Genomic DNA, 23,379 nt, shown 5'->3' with positions numbered 1-23,379 from the left:
TATAGGAAACATAAACTCTGGTTCTCTGTTATTTAACTGGAGGTGGGAGAATTAACTGGTTGCTCTTCAGACAGTGATTTATTTTATTGGTATGAGCAGTGAGTGATGATTTTGTCCAAAATAAGAATATATAAATATATATTTATTCATTCAAACACACACTGATCAAAACCCTGAACCTTGCAGTGTGCTTTTTATTTGTTTCAGACGGACAAATGCAGTTTATTTTTTTTTTTCAGATTGGCATACAGCCTGCTCATTGTGTCCAAAGATCACCCACATGTGAGTCATACAGACCCAGCAGCTCTTCTGCTCCTTTGTCTTTAAATCCTTGACGCGTTGTTACACTATGATTTCTCCAAAAATACAGGGCAACTCATCTTCTCTTGCAATATACACTTTCAATCTTCTCTTCCCCCTCCTAGTCTATGTGTTACCGCATTCATTTTTAATAAAGTGCAACGGCTGGGTTGCACATGTTCAAAGGCCCTGCAGAAACTCAATTTGTTTAAAGGGCAGAGGGTCAGTAAAGGTTCTTGTAATCTGCAGTTACAAAGGTTGGTGTTTGCCACACACCTGGTATGAAAAACGTGAATGTCCCCTTAAAGGTTTTTACAATCAGCCACATTGTTGACGCAAGATGGCTAAGTACAAAAAAATCCTTTAGATTGTGTGAGTCGAAAAATGTGCTTAACATAGAAAATCAAGTTAAAGGCAATAATAAAGGTCATAGTGTTTTAATGAAAAAAAAAACAAGTGAAATTAATTCAAATGAAGACCACAAAGAAAACCGTCTTGGATGTTGCTTGATAGTAAACAGCCATCCTGCTGAAAATCATGATTCATCGAAGCCACATTGTTGGTGAAAGTCAAATCTGTCACATAGAGTTCCTTAGTAAGATGAAGAGTCGTACTGTATTTGTTCATTAAGATACTTTTGGGTGTGACGTTGAATTGTATATATCAGCATGTGAGTGCAAGAATTTAGGGACTTAGATATTCACATGCAGCAGTAACATTTTGTGGCTTTAAAGGTTGTGTAAGTAAGAGTCCATCAGGTCAGCCATCTAAAACATTACCATACACATCCACACTCTGATATTCACAATAATATACAGTATATGTACATGTAAAAGGCCTTGGTAGGTAATGAAATGTAGGAGAGGGCAAGTCCAAAATCACAAACTCTAGACTGTAATTGGAGTCACAAAGGCATTGAGGTGATCAAAGCCACATCTACTGTACATGTGAGGTCTGATCAGGTCTGATATTATAACTGGTCCCCGGGCTCTGCAATATGCATTTGGGGTTCTTCTTCACAACTGTCCTCTTTCCCAACCCAGTGGATGCCATGGCCGTTCTCCCTGGGCGGGACGTGTGGCGAATGTTGGCGTTCCAGGGTGGAAAATGTGGTGAACTGAACTCTCTTTCTCTTGCTGGTGGGCGAGTGGATGGACTCGTTGTGCATAGGTTTGTTCCTGATGGAGCCCACACAGCTGATAGGCGAGTCGGTCACAGAAGCCAGGCAACTTGGCCTCCTGGACAAAGATGCCGTCTTGTCAGGCCCGATGTCTATGACAGTGGTTGTAGTCTGGGAGTCCTGCTGGACAGGACTGCCCGGCACACTCATCACCAGCTCAGCGTCTGTGCCAAGCCATACCCAGTCATGCCTGTGCCCTGTGGGCTCCTGGCCATGAGATGGAGGCTTCTTGTGCCTGAACTTTATTACATAAGAGACACAATTAACCAGAAACACCAGAATGGCCAAGCAAAAGACTCCCAACAGAGCGTACATGCCAATCTCCAAGTCTGTGAGCGGCCTGTTGGCCAACAGTTCTTCACCACCAATTTCTACCTCAGTTGTCTTCTCTCCAGGTGCCTCCACCTTTGGAGGGAAGTTGTTTGAGTTCACCAGGTTCCCAGGAGCTTTCACAGTGCTAGTAAAGCTGACACTGCTCATATCCTCAGCTATCATATTGTCTGAGCCGAAGCCTTTGCTGCCGTCACTGGGACTGCTCATCATGCTAGTATTTACAACACTGGTGGGACTGCCAGCGTTTCCTGTATTTCCTGTCTTACCCACTCCACCAAGACTCCCGCTGGTTATGAAGGTCCTTACTGTTGATTTGATGGTGGTTGTGATCTTCTGCATGGCCCCCTCCTCCCTGTCTGAGTTTGAATCCCCTGCAGGAGGATCCTGGGAAGGCTTCCTCTGCTTTCTTTGACTGTTCAGGTCCCCTCCATCATTTCCGTAGTCACTGCCGTTGTCCTTGCTGTTAACAGCACTGCTACTGGTGTTACCTTCTGGACGCCTGCCGCTCACTCGAAACTTGACTTTGAGGCTCCCGCTTCCCACTGCCACAGTGCTTTTGCGTTTGGACTTCTGGCAGACCTCACAGATGGACATCTCTACTCTAACCAGAACCCCTTCACCTTCACCCTCTGCCACCACAGTCGGAGATGTTCCCTGCACCGACACAACCCCTTCATCTAGTGATGTCACTGTCATTCGGTAGAAGGCTGGATCATAAATGTCAAGTGGCGTCTGGTTTCCATCACTGAACTGCACCCAGGCGCTGACCAAAGCCTCCTGAAAGAACAGAGAACAGGAGAGTTTGTCATGTTGCTTCAGATCTTGTGCTCATCTTGGGGACATAGGGATGGATCAAGACTTGTACCTGTTTGGGGCTCCGCAGAATCTCTTGTGTAGATGTGGTAGCCAGGATGGCCCTTCTGCTTCCAGGACTAAGCTGTAAACTCATTGTAAGGCCTGTGACCAGCTGGACCCCCAACTCTGTAATGGTCACTTTTTCATCTAAGACTTTGATGGTTGTCTTGGCCAAGATTGTGTCTGAGAGTGGAGAGAACACCTGCAACAGAGCAATCAGTTACAGTCAGTGATGCTGTCTCTTTGGGAGGAACAGGTTCATTAGTTAGGCTCAAAGTTGTCTCTGTGAACAGATTCCGCTCATTAATACAGGACATTTAGTCCTTTGGATGTTAGCAAACTTCTTAACTTTGTTTTCAGTCTGAAGAGTACTGTGCACCAAAGTTTCTGATGGATTTGGCTGTATGGAAGGAAGCCCAATGGACAGCAAGTTGCTAAAGCGTCAGTCATCCAGGAACACATTGTTGTGGGCACCTAAGCTTTTTAATAATCTTTGCAAAAACACACCTTCATGTGAATTCAAATTATGTTTCTGAGACTAGCTCAAGTAAAACTCCTGCTCTACAAGATTTACATCCAAATTTTGTCCAGGGATCTACTTGTAAACACCAAAGACTCTATAATTAATGGATGTAGTCTACCCAATGTGTCTGTTTACCTCAGGTCACCTGTCTGTTTCAGAAATGGAATTTTGAAGTAAATTTGGCTGGAGCGGCCATATTGGAAGTGACAAAGGCGTTGAGTGCAGCTATAGGGTGCCCTGAGCTGTGCCCCTGATTGGGCAAACTCGCGATCTTAATATCTTCTGAACTGCCGTGCTAGAAAAAAAAATCTCTGTACAGCGTGTGCCGACAGTTACATTAGTGTTTTATACAGGAGACCTTTTTGAAACCAGGCTGTAAATATGTTTATTTCTGCCGTAAAAATATTTTTTTTTGCTTGGTGTGTATGTGACTTCCAGTACTTCCGAAGCCAGCCTCAAGCGGACACTCGAGAAACAGCAGATTTTAGCACTTCCGCATCGTAATCTTAGACTGAAGGTTGCCACTTGGTAAACACTCATCTAAGCAACGATCTGACTAGTGTTTTGTCCTCTTGTGTTTGTTAACTTTTTTTGATAGGAGCCATTGTTTAATGTATGATTCTATTTATAGACTCTGATTTATAGACTAGCAAAAGCCATGATGCTACCTGGTGGGCAGCAATCATTAAGAAAAAACGGAGAAGGATCTCGGAGGAAGAATTCTTCTGTAATGTCCATTGTTAATGGCTCAACAGGAAACTTGAGGTAGAAAAGTCAAAGCTGCAACGATGACTGAAAAGTTGGTTGCTCAGGAATACAGATGTCTATCAACATTAATAGAACGGCATATTTTTGTCTGTTACACATTCAATCAAAGCCTGCTGAAACATTAGCAGCTATCAAACATAGACCAGGACACTTTCAGCTACATTTTTTTGTACTTCTCTCTCAGAATCATTTCTTTGTTAAATTGGCTTTGTGGCTCAGTTTATCACCTGGACGCTGGTGGTCCCAGGGTCTCTCCCAGATAGCACCCTTCCCGCCTGTAACTTTGCCACTCGAGGGTCCTCCACCTTCATGAAGTATCTCACCAGCCTTGTAACATCCACCTGCCAATCTGAGCCCAGGAAAAAGGCCTTTGGATCCCGTGGGTCCGCCTGCTCTGCCATGAAGTGCGTTAACACCCGTACCAGAGCGTGCTGAAACTGCAGCATGCAACCTTTCCCCTTCCTGTCATCCTCTTCACTGTTCCAGCCAGACCTGAGCAATAAAAAAACAAAACACGTATACAGGTCACACCTGTCCCACAGATGACATTTTGACCTGCTATTCTCTAATCGCTCAACCCCATCTCTTTGTATGATTGGATTCATGAGATATTACAGTACATTATGTAATGGAATTAAACCTTAAACCCTCAGAGGGACATGATTTGGTTTTATAGTGGCTGAAAACACATCTAGAAACTCCTTTTAGACACCAAATGAGGGCAGCTTTTAGGTAAAAAAAACAGTTGGCTTGGTGTCCCACCTTTTTGAGGTAAGTATGGGCACCCTCCAGCTTTTGATCTGGCTCAGCTCCGTGTCCGACACCTCGATCTGGAGGGGGAGCCTGGGCATCCAGACATTCAGCTCAAGCTGTGCACTCAGGTAGCTGTAGGTGAAGTTCACCATCATCTTCACTTTGCCCTTGGTCTCCTTGCCGTTCACGAACACATAATCGCACCTGTCCGACACCTGGGAAAGGAGAACAGATGATGAAGTGAACAGTTTATCACAAAATAAAGACCTCATTGTTTGAATCCTGCTGATAATGTCAAGAAGTTTGTCTGAGTTCGCTCATGTAAACAATCTCTATCAAACTCTGAGTGAGACTGCCATGGATGAGGGAGATGTTCGTCATCTAACCAATGACAAAAAATAATCAAACATCCTCATAAAAGTCACTGTATTACAAATAGGCCATTCTTACAACAACAAATGGCCTTGCAGCAGTTTTGCACTGCATGTGTTACCATAGTAATGTCAGCTTGCTGTAATAAACTACTGAGATGATCACCGGTCCGAAGCTTTAGGAAGAGGCAGCATTGCAGTTTTATGTAAATCAACATATCATGTGGTGCGGCGCTGAACATCAGTCCTTCACAGAGCAGTGCATTCATTACAGAGTTATTTCTAAGGTGACCTTGGCAAGTTTGGGCGACTACTCCAAAATTCTCATGGACATTTAGAGACACGACTCAGGAGGTTTTCCTTGGTCCTCGCAACAGCCACCGCTTTAAACAAATTGGATAATTAACGCAGCATTGAAATTCAGGCACCAGCCCCTGAAGTGCACGGGGGAGTGAAGGGGGAAAAACAGTGACTTTGACAGATAGCCTTGGGAGCAGTACGAATAGCAAATACAGTCCTGCTCTCATTCGTGTGAACTCGGCAGTTAGCTAGGAGATGAGCTGTCACGAAGTCACGCTATGTTTTAAAGGATCCTGTGTCATCACTGCACCCGAGCGTCAAGTCATCCTGCACCCATGACTTGAGCTTAAACTTTAGAATGACCGCGTTGTAACGTGTCATCCGTGCTGCTCGCTGAGATGCCTTGACCTCATCACAGCAAATAATCATGTGCTTGATTTACCGTATACCCAGACATCACAGTTTAAATATGTGTCACTGGCAACATTAAACAGTTGTTACGGAAAATTCCCAACCCACTCTTCCGACAATAGACAAGGACTGATTCATTTTCGAGTTTTTGCTTTTTAGTTCAGTTCGAAGGCAGTCGAGCACTCATCTGTGATCTGAGACACTTCCAAGAAAACCACTGAACCTCCATCAGCCATGTTTAAATAATACACTGAAGCCTTAGTTGAAAGGGACTGCCATTTTAATGTGTCATCGGCCCACTCATCCTCGTCACAATCTCACCCTGCAGCCAAGAATATCCCTCGGTGTTTTGGTGTCAAAATAGATATGGATTTAAAATGGGATTTGACTTTCATCACTGAGCAGCATTAAAGAAAGACAGGCAGAAATTAAAAAATGCAGAAAAGCGTGCTGCTCCAGCACAACTCTGTCTGTACTTCTCTTTTTGCAAATACTACAAGTTTAATAAGTTTTACTAAGTTTGCTGATATAATAAATCTATCTCTGAGGGGCAAATCCAGTTCAAGCTTTTCCCTGGGTTCGAGCTTGATATAAATCAGTCAAATTGCTCTGCCACGCCACAAACAGTCTTGATTAATCAACTAAAGAGACATCAGTGAACAGTTTGTCCTTGCTTTAAACGTGCAACTGTCAGTCTCTCAGTCCTGATCTGGCACAGAAAGCACCCTAGCACATTTTACATCCCTCCATCATTGGTCTACATTTGTAAAACCTTTCCATCATTGGTCTACATTTGTAAAACCTTTCCATCATTGGTCTACATTTGTAAAACCTTTCCATCACAGCAGATTAGACTTTTGTTTGTGCTTTTTTGTTTTGCAACATTAGCTCTCCATTCCAGATAAATCCTTCTTTCCACATGTATCTTTTGCAGATTTGATACTCTTCAGGCACACCAGAAGAGAAAAGATATCTGAGTCAAGCTGTCTGTTAGACTAAGAAGATTAAATGGAATATATGTGAGCGAAGCTGCTCTCCGGTCAGCAGATACACGGAGCACTGCAGTAAGCCCCAGAACAACAGCAAAGACAGCTACATTACAAGGTTAGAAAGAATGATTTAGGCATCATCCAGCCTTGAATATCCTTGTGTAATCCTGCTTTCCTTACAACCAACGCACATCTGCGCTTAATACATGTGCTTCTACTGTATGTACTGTACTGTCAATCTCCTCCCTTTGAGCAGAAAATACTCATTATCTACAACGTGTTGTTTACTAAACCTGCTTTGGGACATATTCCACCAGCAAAAAAACATATTGGAGGGCTGAAAACCACCGAACGTCTTAATCCTTTGTTTACACTTCCTCTTCACCCTTGAGTAAATACATTCACAGCCTCTGACCTCCAGGGCCGAGGGGTTGACTGACAATTTTATTGGAAAACAAAGCCGGCTTTTGGCAGCCAGCCCTGCCCAGGTCCACAGGATACAACAGACCAGTATCAGGATGGGAGCATAGTGGCAGACTGGGGAGGCGTTCCTAAGGAGGGTTTTCACTCAGAAGCTTGAAAAGGTGACAGGAGCGTGCCTCTGTTCCCACAGCCAATGTTCCCACAGCAAATGTTTACACATTTCTAAGATTTTGTTCTAATATCTGTTTTTTGTCACCAGCCAAAACCCTTTTGGATCACCCTTTTTTATTTTTTCTTGGAATAATTTGTGACTGACAATTTCTGGGCTGTGGGAACACTGGGCTGACCCCAACATGACTGAAGAGCAAATGCTGTCAAAGATCTGCTGGTTGTTTGTTGTACCACGTGGGAGAGACAGGGCAAAGGTTACATTGGTACACCTTCTTTTATTACATTACCACATGTCTGGATCTTACATTCTTTCTTTCTTTTATTCTCAGGAAAGTTTCTAAGAGGACAGCAGATTTGTTCACTTCTGGGTTTCCTAAATTGATGAGTGTCACATTCTCATACATGTCATTGACCCGACACAGCAGTGCTGGTGGAAGTGAAACACGGATGTACTCTTGTGTTTTTATTGCACTTTATGGCCCTGACAGTGAATATAAACAGATTTATTCTATGATTTGTTCAAAGGTCACTATTAATGAGAATGCTGCATTGTATGTAGAAAAAAACACACTGACATAAAAAAGCTTGATGTCAAATCTGACAGGAAAGTAGCCTGACACATTAGAGACCTCTCAAATTATTATTTGCATAGCTGATACAGTTTGACAGTAATTATTATTCTAAAGGCTGTCACAGTAAAACAGTTAATCACCTGACAGCATAGTGATTAAACACTCATGTGTAAAGGTCATTGATGACATTTCTTTTTTATCATGTATTGTTTTTTAAACTAGGGTCATAATTGTTATTGTAATCTTGTATGGTAGTTTAATATTTAATGTTTAATGTTTCCCAGTTTACACCCAGAAGGTAAAGTTGATTCTCATTTGGTTTTGATATTTTTTAATAATTCCAACCTGATTTTATATTCATAATTCAAAACCTTAATAAAAATTACATAATTGAATTATAAAAAAATTATTACATTGAAATTTCTAGTTTTCTAGTTTCTAAATGTCTTTTATCAAACAGTACATAATCATTCAGCACAGATATATCTATCTAAGATATACTCTTCAGTATGTGTTAGAGTGCTCTTAAGCTGTCTTTTGTTTGTTTGTTTTTTCAAATTTTGTTCACAGAGTTAATAAATCCCAAATGAGAAACCTTTGGTGAATGTCAGAATTATTTGAAACCTTTAAAAATGCTGTGAGGACGATCTGTTTTAATTGGACTGCCTCGCCACCTTCTGACCCAGAGTCTCACATACACGGAATTACTTTTTGCAAGTGTGTGTTTGTTTTGGAATTAAAAGATTGGATCAAACAAAAAGTCTTTGTTCAAGACAACTTTTTATTTGATACAACACGCTGAGGTAAGGTATTACCTTGCTACGTTGTAGCAGCCAGTTATATGTTAGCGACATCATCAGCCTGGTGCTCTGATGTATCTGTGGGCTAACGTGACAACAAGTAAACACTGTCAGTTTGTATGTAGTTTAGTAGCCGTTTATATTTAGCACAGCTGGCAGCCAGGTGCTCTAAATCATGTCCGCAATGTGTATTGTTAGTGAATCCTGGTTAGCTTTGTCTTGCCAGTCATCTACCAAGCAGAGCTAACCTAACCTCACTCTTTATTTTATTGATAGACTTTCAAGTTTGAACAGACCACTGCAGAATAACTGCTGCATGTGGGTTGGGATGAACATCATCACAAACAACTTAGCACCTGTGTTAGCATTTAGCTCAGGCTGTATCACTCTCCTGTTTAGCTTTCTTCTGCTCTTTTGTCCTTTTTCTGTCTGACAGTTAGGCCCCAGTGTCCACCATCACTACAAAATTAATCACAGAAATCATTCTACGCAGAGAAAAACACAGATCTTTGTGTTTTATCTTTTCTCCCTACTAAACTTCATCCACTGATGTGGTGTTGTCATAGAGACCTAGATGTGTCGTAAATTAATCTGGTTCTGGTCGGCCTAACCTGGAAGCTAAGAAGTAGTACTTTAAAATAACCTGTAACCAGCAATATTGGTGCTGATAATCTCATTTTAAAGTGTGGATTATGATCAGGCATATATATTTAGAAGTGAGACTTTTTCAAGATCACTTTAAAACTCCTTACAGCCCCTTAAAGAGTAATTTTTTAATAAAAATTCCAAAGAGCAGCTGGATAAACCTCAATATGCGCTTCATTAAAGTCAATCCTCACAGTTGCACTTAAAGTATGATAAATGAAAATTCAAATTTGTTTACATTTCCAACAAAACTTTAATCAAATCTTAGCACTACTGTTATGTAAAATGCTCCCTTTTTTGATCAGAGATTCTGAACTAACCTGAATGCATCAGTCATGAATAATGTGGCAGGTGGACTGATAATTTAATGACCGTCTAAGGATAATGTTGCATGTCAATTCAATAGTTATTGTCACACGTATTGCTCTGTTTGTTAAATTTGAAATACTCCAGGCTTGATTCACTTTTGCAACTACATAATCTCTTCAGATGAATCAGAAAACAGTTTGAATCATTAGGCACATACAGGGTGAAATACTGTGCTGCAGAGTGAACCGTGTCTCTGTGGTCCAATGCTGTTTGTGCATATTTAGTCATAATGTATTTCTATCTGAGCATATTGTCCCATTTCTATGGAAATGAACCTCATTGCGAAAACATTTAATCCACATAGCCTTCCCTCCAATTTTCCAGGTTTTAATCTCAATTCCACAGTTCAACTTCTGAATGAATAAATGGTAAAGTGTGTAAAAATAAAATGGATAAATATTAATTTTAAGTCAATTCCGTTTTTAAAATCAGAAGTTAAATCAGAGGCTATAAAGCCAACACAGGCATGATCATCTGTACGTAATTTGTTCACCAGTGTTCGGACACAGAGGGACATGAAGAGCAGTGTTATTTATGCAAAATCCAGTCTAAGGCACACATTAATAAGGCACATATCAAATGGGGATATTTTCTCTATAAGTAAAGAAAAAAAGTGATTGCACCATAAGTGTTTTTGAATTTTGCTCTGACTATATTAGTGGTTCCCAAAGTGGGTCAATGTATCCCCTCCAGGGTCACAAAATGTTTCCCAAAAGGATTTTTTTCCTAACAATGTACTACCCATTATTGTAAAAATATAAATAAAAAGGGTCAAAATTTTAATAAAAATGTACAAACAGAAAATGTTGTATGTTTTTTCCACCTTTTTTTTTTTGCCTCAAAGCCCCTTAAGTGATTAAAACAGGTGAATGATAGCATCTGTGGTGGCAGAATAAATCTTGAAATGCAGCAATATGTACAGATAGGTGGTCAGAGTTTCTAACACTCTGCTTAATTAAATTCATTAGGTCTTTTAGGTCATTCTGTTCATTTCTGTCTGTTTTTGGATTGGACTTTAAGAGTTTTCACTTGGGGTCCACCAATCTTCAGCATTAGTCTCAAGAGGTGTTTTATAATCCTCTGTTTTCTGTGACTAAACTCTGTTTGCATATAGACATCAGGATAAAACCATAGAACAGGGATCTCCAGCTCCTACCATGGAGGGCTGAGAGGCTGCAGGTTTTCTTTCCAACCAAAAACTCCACCAGCTGATTTCACTGATCAGTCCCTGCTCTCTGCTTGAAGGTGAGGTAATCAGTGAAATCAGCTGGTGGAGTTTTTGGTTGGAAAGAAAACCTGCAGCCTCTGGGCCCTCCAGGGTAGGAGTTGGAGATCCCTGCCATAGACTGTACAAAATATGCAACATCACCTGTCTCTTCCTGAAACAGTGAAATGAAGCAAATTGGCGGATGCTGCCTGGATTTGACGTGGGCTTTGAGCTTCCTTTCTAATAGCTATGGGGCGTCTGTGAGTCCCATGAGCTGAGCAGTGTCTCTGATTGGACAATCAGACAATCCTGATATCTTCTTCTTCTGGTGATAGCAAAATTAGCAATTCAGACCTAGGCTGTTTCTTAGACAGGGCTGAAAAATTGGTTTTTAATGCCTTAAAAGTCTCTTTGTATTTTTGGCTTTATGTGTAAATGGTTTCCTGTCTTTCTGCAGCCAACTTAATGCAGATTCTCAATGAATTGCAACTTTTCTTACTTCTGCATAGGCTTTATGCTCAGGATCAAGGTTGCCCCTTGGACACAACTCAGGGAAAATACTCGGTTTCAAAAGTATTGACACATTGTGTGCATGGATAGGGCATAGATGTTGGCTGTTTGGTAGCTTCTGTCTTTTGGCTCTTAAAGAGGAGCTCTCTGTTGTCGCCTGTGTTAAGTGGCATCATGTGGTGACAAAGCAGACTGAGCTGATTTTTGCTTTGTAAGCCTGATTCAATTTAACGACATTTCTCCTTGATGGGAGCCTTGCTGAAGTTTAACCCCAATCACTGTGATGTAACTTCCAGTGTGCAATGCTCTGCTGTGTGAAGCAGCTTCTGTCTTTCTTTCCAAACACTCTTTTCTGTGGAGTCTTTTTGTGACAGCCGCTCAAGAGCATCAAATCACCCTGACACCACAAAAAGTTTGAGTCATCGCTTCTTAAATCGTTTATGTCATTGAGCAACTGAATATTTCCTTCAGAAATGATGAAGTGACTGAGGAAAGTACTGTGATACAATATTATAAAGCAAAGCAGAGTGTTTTCACCTGTAACCATTTCATCCTTTATGGAAAAGCCAGGGGGGCAAACGACAGACATGAAACGCATGGATCTAAATATTTCATTAATGCTGCATCTCAGAGGGGTAATCTTACCTTGAGCACATCTTCATCAGTGGTTGCGCAGTCTGTGTAGTCAGACACATCAGTAACTAATCCATCTTCCTCCACAGCTACCGTCCTTACAGGCATCACCACCTTCTTCCCCGTCAGGATAGCTGTGTTCAGGATCTCTGTGTCCTGCAGAGAGGTCAAAAAAGGTCAAAAAATCAGCCAAGGTTGTTTAGAGAGTGGAATTTTCCAAAAGAAAAGAAAAGAAAAAATAAATGGCTTCATTAATTTCTCCTTGAAGGCATGTGCTGATGTGTTACAGAGCAGTGCATACATGTTTCATAGAGGACTACAACCCTACAGGTCGTACCAGTTCAAACATGATCAGAAAACTAAAGCTGTAGATGTGAACTCTGAATGATCTCTCCATATAAAAAGTACCTTCTGTCCTTCATAGATCAGTTTATTATTAAAGAGAACAGCTGTGGCAGGTAGAGCAGATGGGTTGTCCGCTCGTTGCAGAATGGTTTGTCTGGCTTAGGTTTAAGGTCAAAGCATTCTTAAGAAAGAACCGGAGACAGAGTAGCTCAGGACGTTAAGGCCTGAGACTGGCGTGGCAGGTGGTTTCCATTAAATGTGACTGTGTGCTCAAAATGACAGAAAGTTGTGCAATGAAGGAAACTCAATTTAAATTCAGATTTTCGGCCATTTTTTTCTGCATGCATGTGGAGGTGAGCCGAGTTGGTTCAGTTTTTCTTTTCTGCTGCTTTTGAGCAAACACGCCTTCGTGTGCATGCATGGATAATCAAAGCATGAGCGTGAGGCAGATGGATATGTGTCCGTACACTCTGTGATTTAAATGAAGTTGAAATAATCGAATGCTGTGGGTCTAAATCGGTACGTGAGCAGTTGAGTGCAGTGCTAGGTCAAGTCCTGTGAATGATCACTTGATTGAAATTTACAGCGACATTTGGTCACTCAAAGCGCTAACATGAAGCAGATGGAGAAGAGTCCCCCTCGACTGTGAAACTGCTTCAAATGATCCTGAAATAACTCAACATCACTTCTTTTAATTGTCCTCACAGTGGAGTTAAAAATACGAATCTGAAGCCTGTGTCGGTGAGGTGTCTGCCATTATATAGAAGCAGTGAGCTGCAGCACTTGCTGGAGTTCATAGAGCAAGTCTGAGAGAGATCAGTCAGCGTTAATGTCCCCTCTAGCCAGCCATCAAATCTCCTCATGTTTGGCCCTTTGCCTGAGGTCGCCTTCTAATCCACAAGAGAGATGAACCATGTCAAATTCACAAATCAGAACACTGTGGCATATCCTCATAACTTCAAGCTCTCTGGCACCCTAATGATGGAAATACAGCTCTGTGAGAGCGCCCTGTGAAATAAAATTAACCTTATGCCCAGGAGTACAACCCAAAGTGTGATACTTCTTAACTTTTAATTGCAGAAATTATGTTTCATCTATTAGCTGTGGTAAAAGAAATGCTAAGAAGCTGAAAAAATGCCAGCCTGGTGTATCATGTCACCATCAGTCATTGTTAAATGACTTTCATTCCGACAATGGAGCACCAGGAAGCTACTGACCCACTGGTGACACATAACGCAGATTCAACATTGTGATTCAAAGTGTTGTAAACTCTTGTGTAATGTTCCCTGTTTAGTAGTGCGGATTATATAGTGGATTAATTATAGAGGTAGCATGATAAAGAGGCCAGCGGCACCAAAATAGAAGCACATGAAGCAGCTGTTAGAGGAACGGATGACCACATATCGCACGCCAGAACAGAGCAGAACAACACAGAGGAGAGACATCAGCTAGCTGACAGTCAACAACACAAGGTCACACTCTGCTCAAAATAGAACCCATTTAGCCTCCTAAACAACCCGCAGCATAACCAGCCTTCTGTGTACGCAAACCAGACAGGAATGGATCCAAGCAAAGTGCGTTTTATGATAAATTCATGCACCAATGCTCAAAGGATGTCGACCAAGTGGTGCAATTATCGGAAACGCTGCTGTCAGTATCGTCAATGCAGCTTTTTTCATTATGATCACCTGTGACGGCTAACTCACCATGACAAGAGGAGCAAGGCCCACAAAGTCTCTCTGAGTGGTGTAGATCCTCATAGCTCCTTCAGTCTTGGCTACATTTTTTGACTCTGCAGGTAGTTCCAGTTTCCATACGATCACCTGACTGTCGACAGGACTGCTCAGCTCCTCCACTTCAAAGTCCATCTGAAGCACCTCCAGCAGGCTGCTCTCGAGTCTGAAAGAGGAAACTGGGAAAGATTAGAAATACAGACATACCATTTATCCATACTTATGCATACAAATATATATTTTTGGAGGGTTGGGGAGTGAGGAGAGAAAATGTATAAGTGCCATCAGCATGAGGACAGAGTGTGCTGCTGCCCTCTCCCATTTAATTACATTAAATGTATAATAATCTGCAGTAAGATGTGCCACAACTGTGAGGGATCTAATTCTCCCACTTTTCTTTTTAATGAAATTTAGCAGCTGAAACACAGAATCTCTCCATCACAGCCACAGACACTTAACATGATTATGACACCAGTGGGGTTTGCAGATCTCTCTCCACACATTAAATTCCTGTAGAGCTAATCAGCTCTGAATAAAGGAGCAGTGATTATGGTGCAGTGTGTCCAGTGCCTCAGCCTGTAGCTCATTGTTCTCTGTAAAGGAGTGTGAGTCTATGCAGGAAAGAGTCTTTTTACAGGTATATGAGTCTAAAAAAGTTTAAATCAGCTCATGTTTTAGCGTGAAGGAGGCGCACTATCAATGATGATTTATAGGCTGGAGTGTGTGTCGTTTGTGTGGTTGCATGGGCTGATATTAGTTTCAGTGTAAAAAGAAAAACTAAGACGACAGATGTGTGTGTTTTGTTTTGTTTTGTTTTTGTTTTTTTAATTTTATCTCTGTGGTTGTTTATTTTAGTTTTTCTTACCATCTTGAGTTTAAACCTAAAACCCCAAATTAATCTAGCCATTAAAACATTATTTTACAGCTGCCGTCACCCAAGCCTTTGTTACACCAGCTCCAATAAGCATAAATTCCATTAAACATTGATATATGAACGTGTGTGTATATATATATATATATATATATATATATATATATATATATATATATATATAAAAAAATATATATATATATATATAAAAATATATATATATGGTTTGATATATATATATATATATATATATATATATATATATATATATATATATATATATATATATATATATATATGTGTGTGTGTATATATAGATATATATATAGATATATAGATATATATATATAGAGAGAGATACAGATATATATAGAAAGATATACACACATAAACATCTTTAATCTAAATTATTCACTTCTCACATAAAAGATTGTATTTTCATGAAGAAAAATGAATGCCCTGAAGCCTTCTCTGTCTGCTTTATAAACTCAGGAAACAGTTATTTTGATTACTCATGAAGCTCTCAAACAACATAATTTTTAATAATCAAATAAAAGTAGTCCTGAGTTATAATTGAAAAGATATTCAAAAAGGAGTCAGAAGGAAATGCAACGTCTGATTACAAAAAAAGGACTACCATTCAGCTTTTTATTTCACACAAAATCAGGATTTGTTTCTGAAGCCAAAAACTTCACGTTGAATAAAACATGGGGTTTCTAGCTCGCCATGACTAGAATGATGCAAACCATCAACTAATCATCAGTAAAGGCCATACTTTTCCCTGATAGGTCATCCTGTTAACAGAGCCGATGTCAGCCAAGGCCAGAGCAATCAAGCCTCATCTCACTGTTCCCAGAAGTGACCGCGCTCCAATTAACATGAAGACTAGTGCTGTTAAAGTATAATTCAGATTAATCAAAGAGAACATGAGTAACATTATGACCAAATGCGACTGTGCAGCATTCTGAGAGGATGACGACAGTGAGAAACTTTGGTTCTGGTGCTGATTCTCAGCGGGCGGTCGTTCACAGCTCTGTGTTCAACAGCAGGAGCCACAGACTGCCTCAGTCACTGGACTCTTCACAAAGTCAATAACAGAGGCTGTTAATGGCAATTTCCCAGCCACATCTCATTTATATGACCATAAGTGAGTGCTACACCAAAGGCACTTTCCTAAATAAAACAAATGTATACAACAGCTCGAATGGAGCTGGATTTAAACATCAGCTTCTCATTCTCTTCTCTAACGCCTGTGTCTCATTCTCTGCAGACATGTATTTATCGATAAGTGTTCTGATAGCATCCAGGTCATGTTTTTCTTCTGCTCTGTCAGTACTTTTCTATTGTCCTTATTCCCTATAACTATAGTTGAATTTATCACTACATTATGCAGTAGTACAAACAAATAGAAGTAAGAGTGATGATCCTTTTAAGGTTAAATAATTGAAAATAACTTTTATGTAAGTTTTTAAACCTCTCATCCCATGATGGGGTCGTTGGTCCAGATTTGAATTTGTGACATCAGCTTGTCTGATAGACAATAAGAGGCCCTCTGTGGCCTCTCACTAACTTTCATAATACTCTTTTACTCTTCTTTAAAGTTATCAAATTACCAAAGATCCATCCATTTTAATTAATGCCAGCCATATAAGATGGACTGCTTCCACTGATAGGGGACGGGTAAAAAAAACAGACCAGAGTACTCAGATGGGTTGGTCTCATCAATAGAGATACTCAGCTGATCTTACAGTGTGTACCTAGTCATGGAAATTTATTCCACCAATAACCACAGACGAACAAAGAAATATGATGAGATCACACCACTGCTGTGGCCTACTGGCAGAAAACGCCTCAAGCACACTTTTCCTACTATATGATGCATGGTAAACATGTAACAAATAGGCCTCAAGAAGCAGTAGACTGTGCAGTCTTAATGAGCCGAATACTGATTTATGATTCAAAGGAAAAAGGAAAGTTTGACACTTGACTTTTTTAATCCCCTGCTTGGATTCACAGCAGGTTGTTAAAAAATTTGGCTGCATGGAAAGAAAGTGAAGAGAATTTTTTGGAGGAAGATGTGATACCAGCAGTTGAAATAAAACCCAATCCCCTTATTTTCTCAGTGTGTAGACAGCTCGGCATCTGCGGGCATTCTCACAACCTAAAACAAAAGAAAGGATAAAGCTGATTTTTTTTTTTTTTCCACACTGGCCTTCCTCCTAAGTGAGCCGGTGAGTGGAATAAAAGGTGGGACAAGGACAGCATCCTGCTGCATACACAACACAGCATAAGCCCCAGTAACTTATAATGGCCCCTCACTGATGCCAGCTAGAACAGAGTGTCCTAACCATGGATTCAATTTTCTCCCATGGTCCGAGTTAGTGTCCCCTCTTGGCACGGTGTTGAACTGTAGAAAAGATATACTGTTGGATAAAAATGCAATAAGCATGCACATACCCCCACGGACATTATCAGACCTTGTGCATCTGTGTGTGTATGTTATAAATATCTGTGTCAGAGCTGAGCAGATGAACAATAATTCCTGCTTGCTGCATGAAAATGACCTCCAAAAGGCTCGCACACCAGACGCTTTGCTGAATTAAAGCTACAACAATTGGAGAAACTGCAAATCATATTTTGTTAATCCTCTACTAAGTTCCAAACTCAACAACAAAGCACACAAAAGACCCCTCTCTGTATCCCCTTCTCACTCAGTGCTGCATTATATCTGCCCTTATTTGGTACAAGACAGAGATTTAGTGTAATTGAATAATCTTAGCATATTGCTCAGGGACCTGCGATTAAAAGATAATAGTAATATTCTGGTCAAATATCAAAACAAGATATGCTTGACTCACGTAAGCATGTCTATATCCCCTTAAGTATGCATTAACACAGATACTGGTGAGATAGAGGATGCTGCTGTGTTATTTACGGTGTCATTCATTCTTCTGAAGCTTGCAGGGAAATGATGCTTCAACATTGTGTTTACAGCCGACAGTATGTCTCTGAGCAGCTCTGCTTTAATATTGTTATCCAAAACAGACTGCTGCAACAGAGGATGATAGAGCCTTAATGTACAGACACAGCAAATACATTTAGTGCTCACTAAAGCCAGTAAGACAAAAAGTCAGAGAAATCCCGCAGTGCTGTGACAGTAGTCGCTCACTGCAGGGGTGCTGTTGGTTTCATGACATTTTAAAGCAGATTAGCAGAAATGACTGAGTGGAAGAATATGTTTATCCATAGAGAAGTTGAGATAAACAATATCCTAATCCATACCAAATGGGGAAAACAACATAATGAGGTCAAACCAATAATAATAACGAGCATATAGAAGGTCAGCGTTCTGGCTACGTTTTAAAGGAAGCTGTGCCTCTATGTGTTACATGGGAGTCAAACGAACCCACACATTTATTTTCCAAAGGATTTAATTTATATCTGCTGTGACCCATGTTTGTTTTTGTTATATTACGGTATATTAAAAACAAAGTTTGCTGAAAAATGTTTTTCTGTATCTGCTTTTATTAGTTTTTCTTTCCTTATCTTGAGAAAGTTGGCCGCATGCGCTTGCTCTTTTCCAGCTGGGCCATCCATTCACACAGAGATTAGAGCTTAAGTTTTACAAGCGTTTCTTGGAGCTGCTCTAGAGGCAGCATAATCTTAGCCTACCGCTTTAACTGCAAATCACAGGACAAGTTTGTGGGAGTACTAGCATGCTTTCACAAAAAAAAAAAAAGAAAAAAAAGAATTCACAGTAACAAAAAATGTATCATTCAGGCAGACCGTCAATTCAAACAACCTGTATACAACAGTACAATATTGTTTCCGGCTCTAATTTGATGAGTTTGTACATCCACGCTGTGATTGGCTGTTGGTCATATCCTCTTTTTATAAAATTTCTTTAATACACCACCAGAGTCCTTTGTCCTAGTATGTTGGCCTAGGTGCTGGCTACGTATAAAATGGCTGCAGATGACTGAAACTTAAGGTTTTTAGAGCACTACTGTGTCTGGCAGTTAAACTGAACAAAGTCAATTCCTTCAGCAATTACCCTAATAAGGTGACTTAAGAAGGTAAATCTCCCTCATTTGAAATAACTGAAAAATTCTGCTGGTAAGACCATTACTGAGTGCTGTCGCCTCACAGCATGAAGGTTCACGGTTCAAACCCTCAGCCAGACTGATGGCTTCTGTGCTGACTGTATTTTCTTCTTGTGTGTGAATTGGCTCCCTAATTCCAGAGTCCATGTATGTGTTTTTTGGTCGAATGGTGACTCTAAATTTCTCACAGTTACCCAAAGGCAGCCAGGATATGCTCCAGTACTCCACCTCTTGACTCAACTCCCAACCCTAAGCAGATACTAAATGCTACTATAGGACAGATTAGGATGGGTACCTTTCATGTTTGAAATGATATGGTACCATTGCCCTGTACCTGGCAGTAAGAATTGGGACACAGTGGTACCAACTTTTGGTACTTTCGCGTGTGTTAATGTAGTAATAAATATTAAATTGCTAATAATAAAATCTCATAGTTTTTCAATTTAACACATTAATTTCTCAATATATAAAACTTGCAATGCTGTGTTCATGTCCAGTATGGAAAATCACCTACTCTTCCACTCCCTCACAGTCACATGGATGAGCTGAGGTACCTAAACATGGTACTGCTTTAATTTATGTGAAGCAATAATTCAGTACCCATCCCAAGGATGGATAGATCATAGTTCGTCGTAGCAAAGACCAAAACCAACCCTCTCATAGATTACACTGTCATTGTCAGGTCTGATTGCATCATAGTAGGACAGGATATACTACTACGCATATTCTGTCAGCTAGTAACTCACCCAGCCTGAAAGTCCAGGCACGTCATGGTCCATGGATGATGAGTCCATTCATTAGAAAACCAGAGGCTAGTAATACCCTGAAACCACTTGTATTCTACATGAATAACATGAACAGCCTCACCCACAGTGCAGCTTTGGCTTAAGTTTTTACAAGCAGATGCTAGCAAGGGAGCTTGCAAGCTAAGTATGTACAGGAAGTTTCAGAGGCCTCACAGCTTTAGATGTTTCTGTCAAAATTCTGAGAATCAAGTGATTTCTTGTCACTGGGAACATTCACATGCTAACATGCAAAACTTAAATGCTTAAAACGGTTAGCATGTTAGCTGTGTTAAGGAACACATTGCTTCATTCTGTGTCAGCATTAAGCTAAGCCTTGCCTAAACATGCCTAAACACTGCCTCACAGAGCAGCTGGCCAAGCTGAGGGGCGAATATTTTAAATGAAATAGTTTTTTGAAAGCAGTTTTTCTATTAACGACATAAATTTTATTATAAGAGAGAACTGAAATAAAATTAGCCCTGAGGTGACTGTGGCAGCCAGGTGAGAGTTTTGAATGTTAGACAGAGAAGGCTGACTGTCCCTTTTAAAGCAAGGTGTTTTCAATCTGAGGAGGTGAGGGCCATGCTTCTGTGACTTGACTCAGCTCACTTGAGCGTTATTAGAAAAAGCTGCACTCTTTTCAACTTGGAAGAACATTAGAGATAAGCTGCTTGTTGGGGAAAGGGTGTTGCCCCATTTAATTGGGTTATCGTGCGACTTAAGGACTTCTCAGGCTTGATCAGGTCTAATTCTGACTTGATCAGAATAACCTGCGGGTGTCGAGTAATTAGCTTTACTATTGTCCTGCTAAATGGCTCCAAACAGTTTTGTGCAAACTACTTTCCCTGCCTGCCTGTTTTAAGTCATAGTCTTAGCATAGCATGCTAGGGTTGCATGGAGTTGGTGGGCAACTGTTTTGAAGCTATCAATGCAGAGGAGGAGTGTGCCATAAAGGGTAAAAGCCATGGCGATCCGTACGGAAACACGTGCAGTCAGATGCTTAGAAAGTTTTAGAGGTGTCTTGCCAGGACACAACACTTTCACCCTGCAGTAAGCCGGTTTCTGGTCTCGTACTGTACAGATGGTAAGACTTTCACTCCACAGGTACAGAGACAAACGCTGGCTGGCTGGCTTTGCAGGGCGTACATTACAAAAGTGCCACTTTAGCAGCAGAGACTCTGGAAACAAAGTGTGCATAAAATATCCCCTCTGGATCCTCAGGGTGTTATTTATACATAACAACTTAAGCTTATAAATATGTGATAAATTTCTCAGCAGCAGCACAATAACACACAGGGGGAGCTAGCTGTCAGTGGCATGTAGAGTAATGTGATGAAACAGACTTGCCTTTTCCCAGGTATGGGGGCCTTCCTCTGACAAATCACAGCGATGGCTCCGTCTGCACCCATATCCAGAGTGATGTCCCACAGTAAAGAGTTACTGGGTGTCGCTGTTCGAAAGGTCACACCTTTCTTTACTGTCGCTCTGTGAAAAGTCAGAAACGAAAAGGTCAAGAATGTGGTAAAGGAGAAACATCTCATATTAACAACCAAGGAACTTTGGGAAATGAGTTGTTATTTTTTCCAAAAGTTTAAGATAATGTAAAAAAAACAAAAAAAACAACCAGAACTCCCAAGAAACAGTTTTCTCATTATATTTTTGAACAGATTTTGAAATGTTGTGGACTTTTTCCCCAGTGCCACTAGCTGAGATACCTCAAGGATGGATGGATGTAATTCCAACTTCAGGTCCAGGTTATCACAACAAACCCTGGATTTATGTAACAAGACAGGCAGCCTCATATACATATTTGACATTACAGTAATGAAACTGAATATTTATTATGCTCAAAGCAGCGATCAATAACACATAAAAACAAAACGCAGGAGAAAAATGTCTGAAATCAATGATCCAGCACCACCCATACTCCACCCTCCTAATTACCTTGATTCACATGTGCATAAGAAACAGCAGAAAAAACATTGTTCTTCTTGTTTCTTCTCATTATTTAAACAGAACAAATGGATCATTAGTTTCCTTGGCCCCTAATTTGCAAAGGGAAAGCATTATGCAGCAGAACATGTCGACCACCCCGCTGGGCTTCCTCTGAATAAGCAGCTTGCCGTAGGTCAAATGTTAATGAGATATTCTTTGCAAGTCTAGCCATCAAGCAAGGCCAAGGGAAGCACGCATGTTAAAAGGTAGAACGCATCCAAATCTCTGCGGTAACAATGCTAATGATCCATATGTTGGACTATTCTCACTAAACAGGAGCTCAAACACGCCTCTGTGCAGGTTTGTTCATAAGTTGTTCGACGAGTTTCAGAACATCTTCGTGTGGTTCTATGCGTTTCATCTGCATGCCAAGCTGTGCGTTTTATCGCTGAATCTTTGAGATAAACAGTTGTTGAGCGTATTATGAGTCCCGGAGGAGGTGTAATCTATGAGCAACAGCAATCTGAGCACTTCTCCTGCTTCAGGCTGAGGGAGGTTTGACTGTGAAAAGCAGGCAAAGGACGAGCAGACAACGCTCCCTGTGCAGAAAAATGAAACAGAGAGTCTATAAACATGCAAACTGTCTTAAATGGAATAAAACACATAACCCATAATGGATGTGAAGAGAGTTTTGTCTGCATGTTTTGTACTTTTACATGAGAGTTCATTCGTGAACCTGTGTTTCCACAAACATCTGCCTGTCCAAATTGAAAAATGGAGAGCTGTCCCAAGAGGGCTCTGTTGGCATGAAAGTTTCTGCTCCAACAATAAATGATGCCTCGACATGAAGGGATGACCGGGCTGAGCTCTTTTTTCAATACAGTTGATCCATCATGACACGAAAGATTTCACTTCAGCTGGATCTGACAGCTGTAGCATCAACTCAGGTTCAACCAGCGAGCAGAAAGCTAACTGGTGAAATCATATGCTGCCTGGACTGACTGGAAAAACAAAACCTGCAGGTTCCCGACCCGTTTATTTCACAGCTGCACACAGCAGAATTCAGAAGCAGTAGTTTTCGCATTTTTGGTTACGGGCAGCTAAGAGACTGCACGATTTACGATAAGTAGAGCTAAAGGCTCCAACCTTTCAGGCCCCTCTGACTCTAAACCACAGATATCACTACAGCAGGTGGGAAACACTCTGATCTCACAAATTGAGAATATCACTTTTAGGCCTGAGGAGTTCTCGTCACATAAAAAAGACCAAATGCTGAAGGTGTTGCGTGGTCTTGGTGTCAGGATACAGAAATAAACCTTTCTCTTGTACTGTGCATGAGATCTTTATACAGAGGAGAGTCTGTTGTTATCAGTCAGAGAGTTCCCAGGGGGCAGCAAAGCAAACAACACAGAAACAAACACGCAGGGTTAAATGAGAAATACATGTGAGGCAGCCACAATGATTCATCTTACAGTTTGTAACATGCAAGCAGCT

General features: G+C 40.7%; 1 protein-coding gene across 3 annotated transcripts in view; it reads right to left on the bottom strand.

The window, feature by feature from the left end:
* Positions 1–413: 413 nt before the first annotated feature.
* LOC141790872 (transmembrane protein 132D) overlaps positions 414–23,379 on the bottom strand; it is a 64,137-nt gene continuing 41,171 nt past the window's right edge. For all 3 annotated transcript variants that reach the window (XM_074671013.1, XM_074671014.1, XM_074671015.1), the window contains 7 exons: positions 21,298–21,435; positions 14,165–14,357; positions 12,126–12,269; positions 4,722–4,927; positions 4,187–4,451; positions 2,679–2,870; positions 414–2,590 (listed from right to left, as the gene is read on the bottom strand). In XM_074671013.1, the coding sequence (XP_074527114.1) occupies positions 1,271–2,590; positions 2,679–2,870; positions 4,187–4,451; positions 4,722–4,927; positions 12,126–12,269; positions 14,165–14,357; positions 21,298–21,435 (2,458 nt within the window). In that variant the 3' untranslated portion in view covers positions 414–1,270. The remainder of the gene's footprint in view (positions 2,591–2,678; positions 2,871–4,186; positions 4,452–4,721; positions 4,928–12,125; positions 12,270–14,164; positions 14,358–21,297; positions 21,436–23,379) is intronic.

The sequence above is a fragment of the Halichoeres trimaculatus genome, unplaced genomic scaffold, assembly GCF_033239565.1.
Source record: "Halichoeres trimaculatus isolate MK-OKI-2021-1 unplaced genomic scaffold, fHalTri1.1 fHalTri1_scaffold_5, whole genome shotgun sequence".
Classification (NCBI taxonomy): domain Eukaryota; kingdom Metazoa; phylum Chordata; class Actinopteri; order Labriformes; family Labridae; genus Halichoeres; species Halichoeres trimaculatus.
This window is presented reverse-complemented; position numbering and strand designations above follow the sequence as displayed.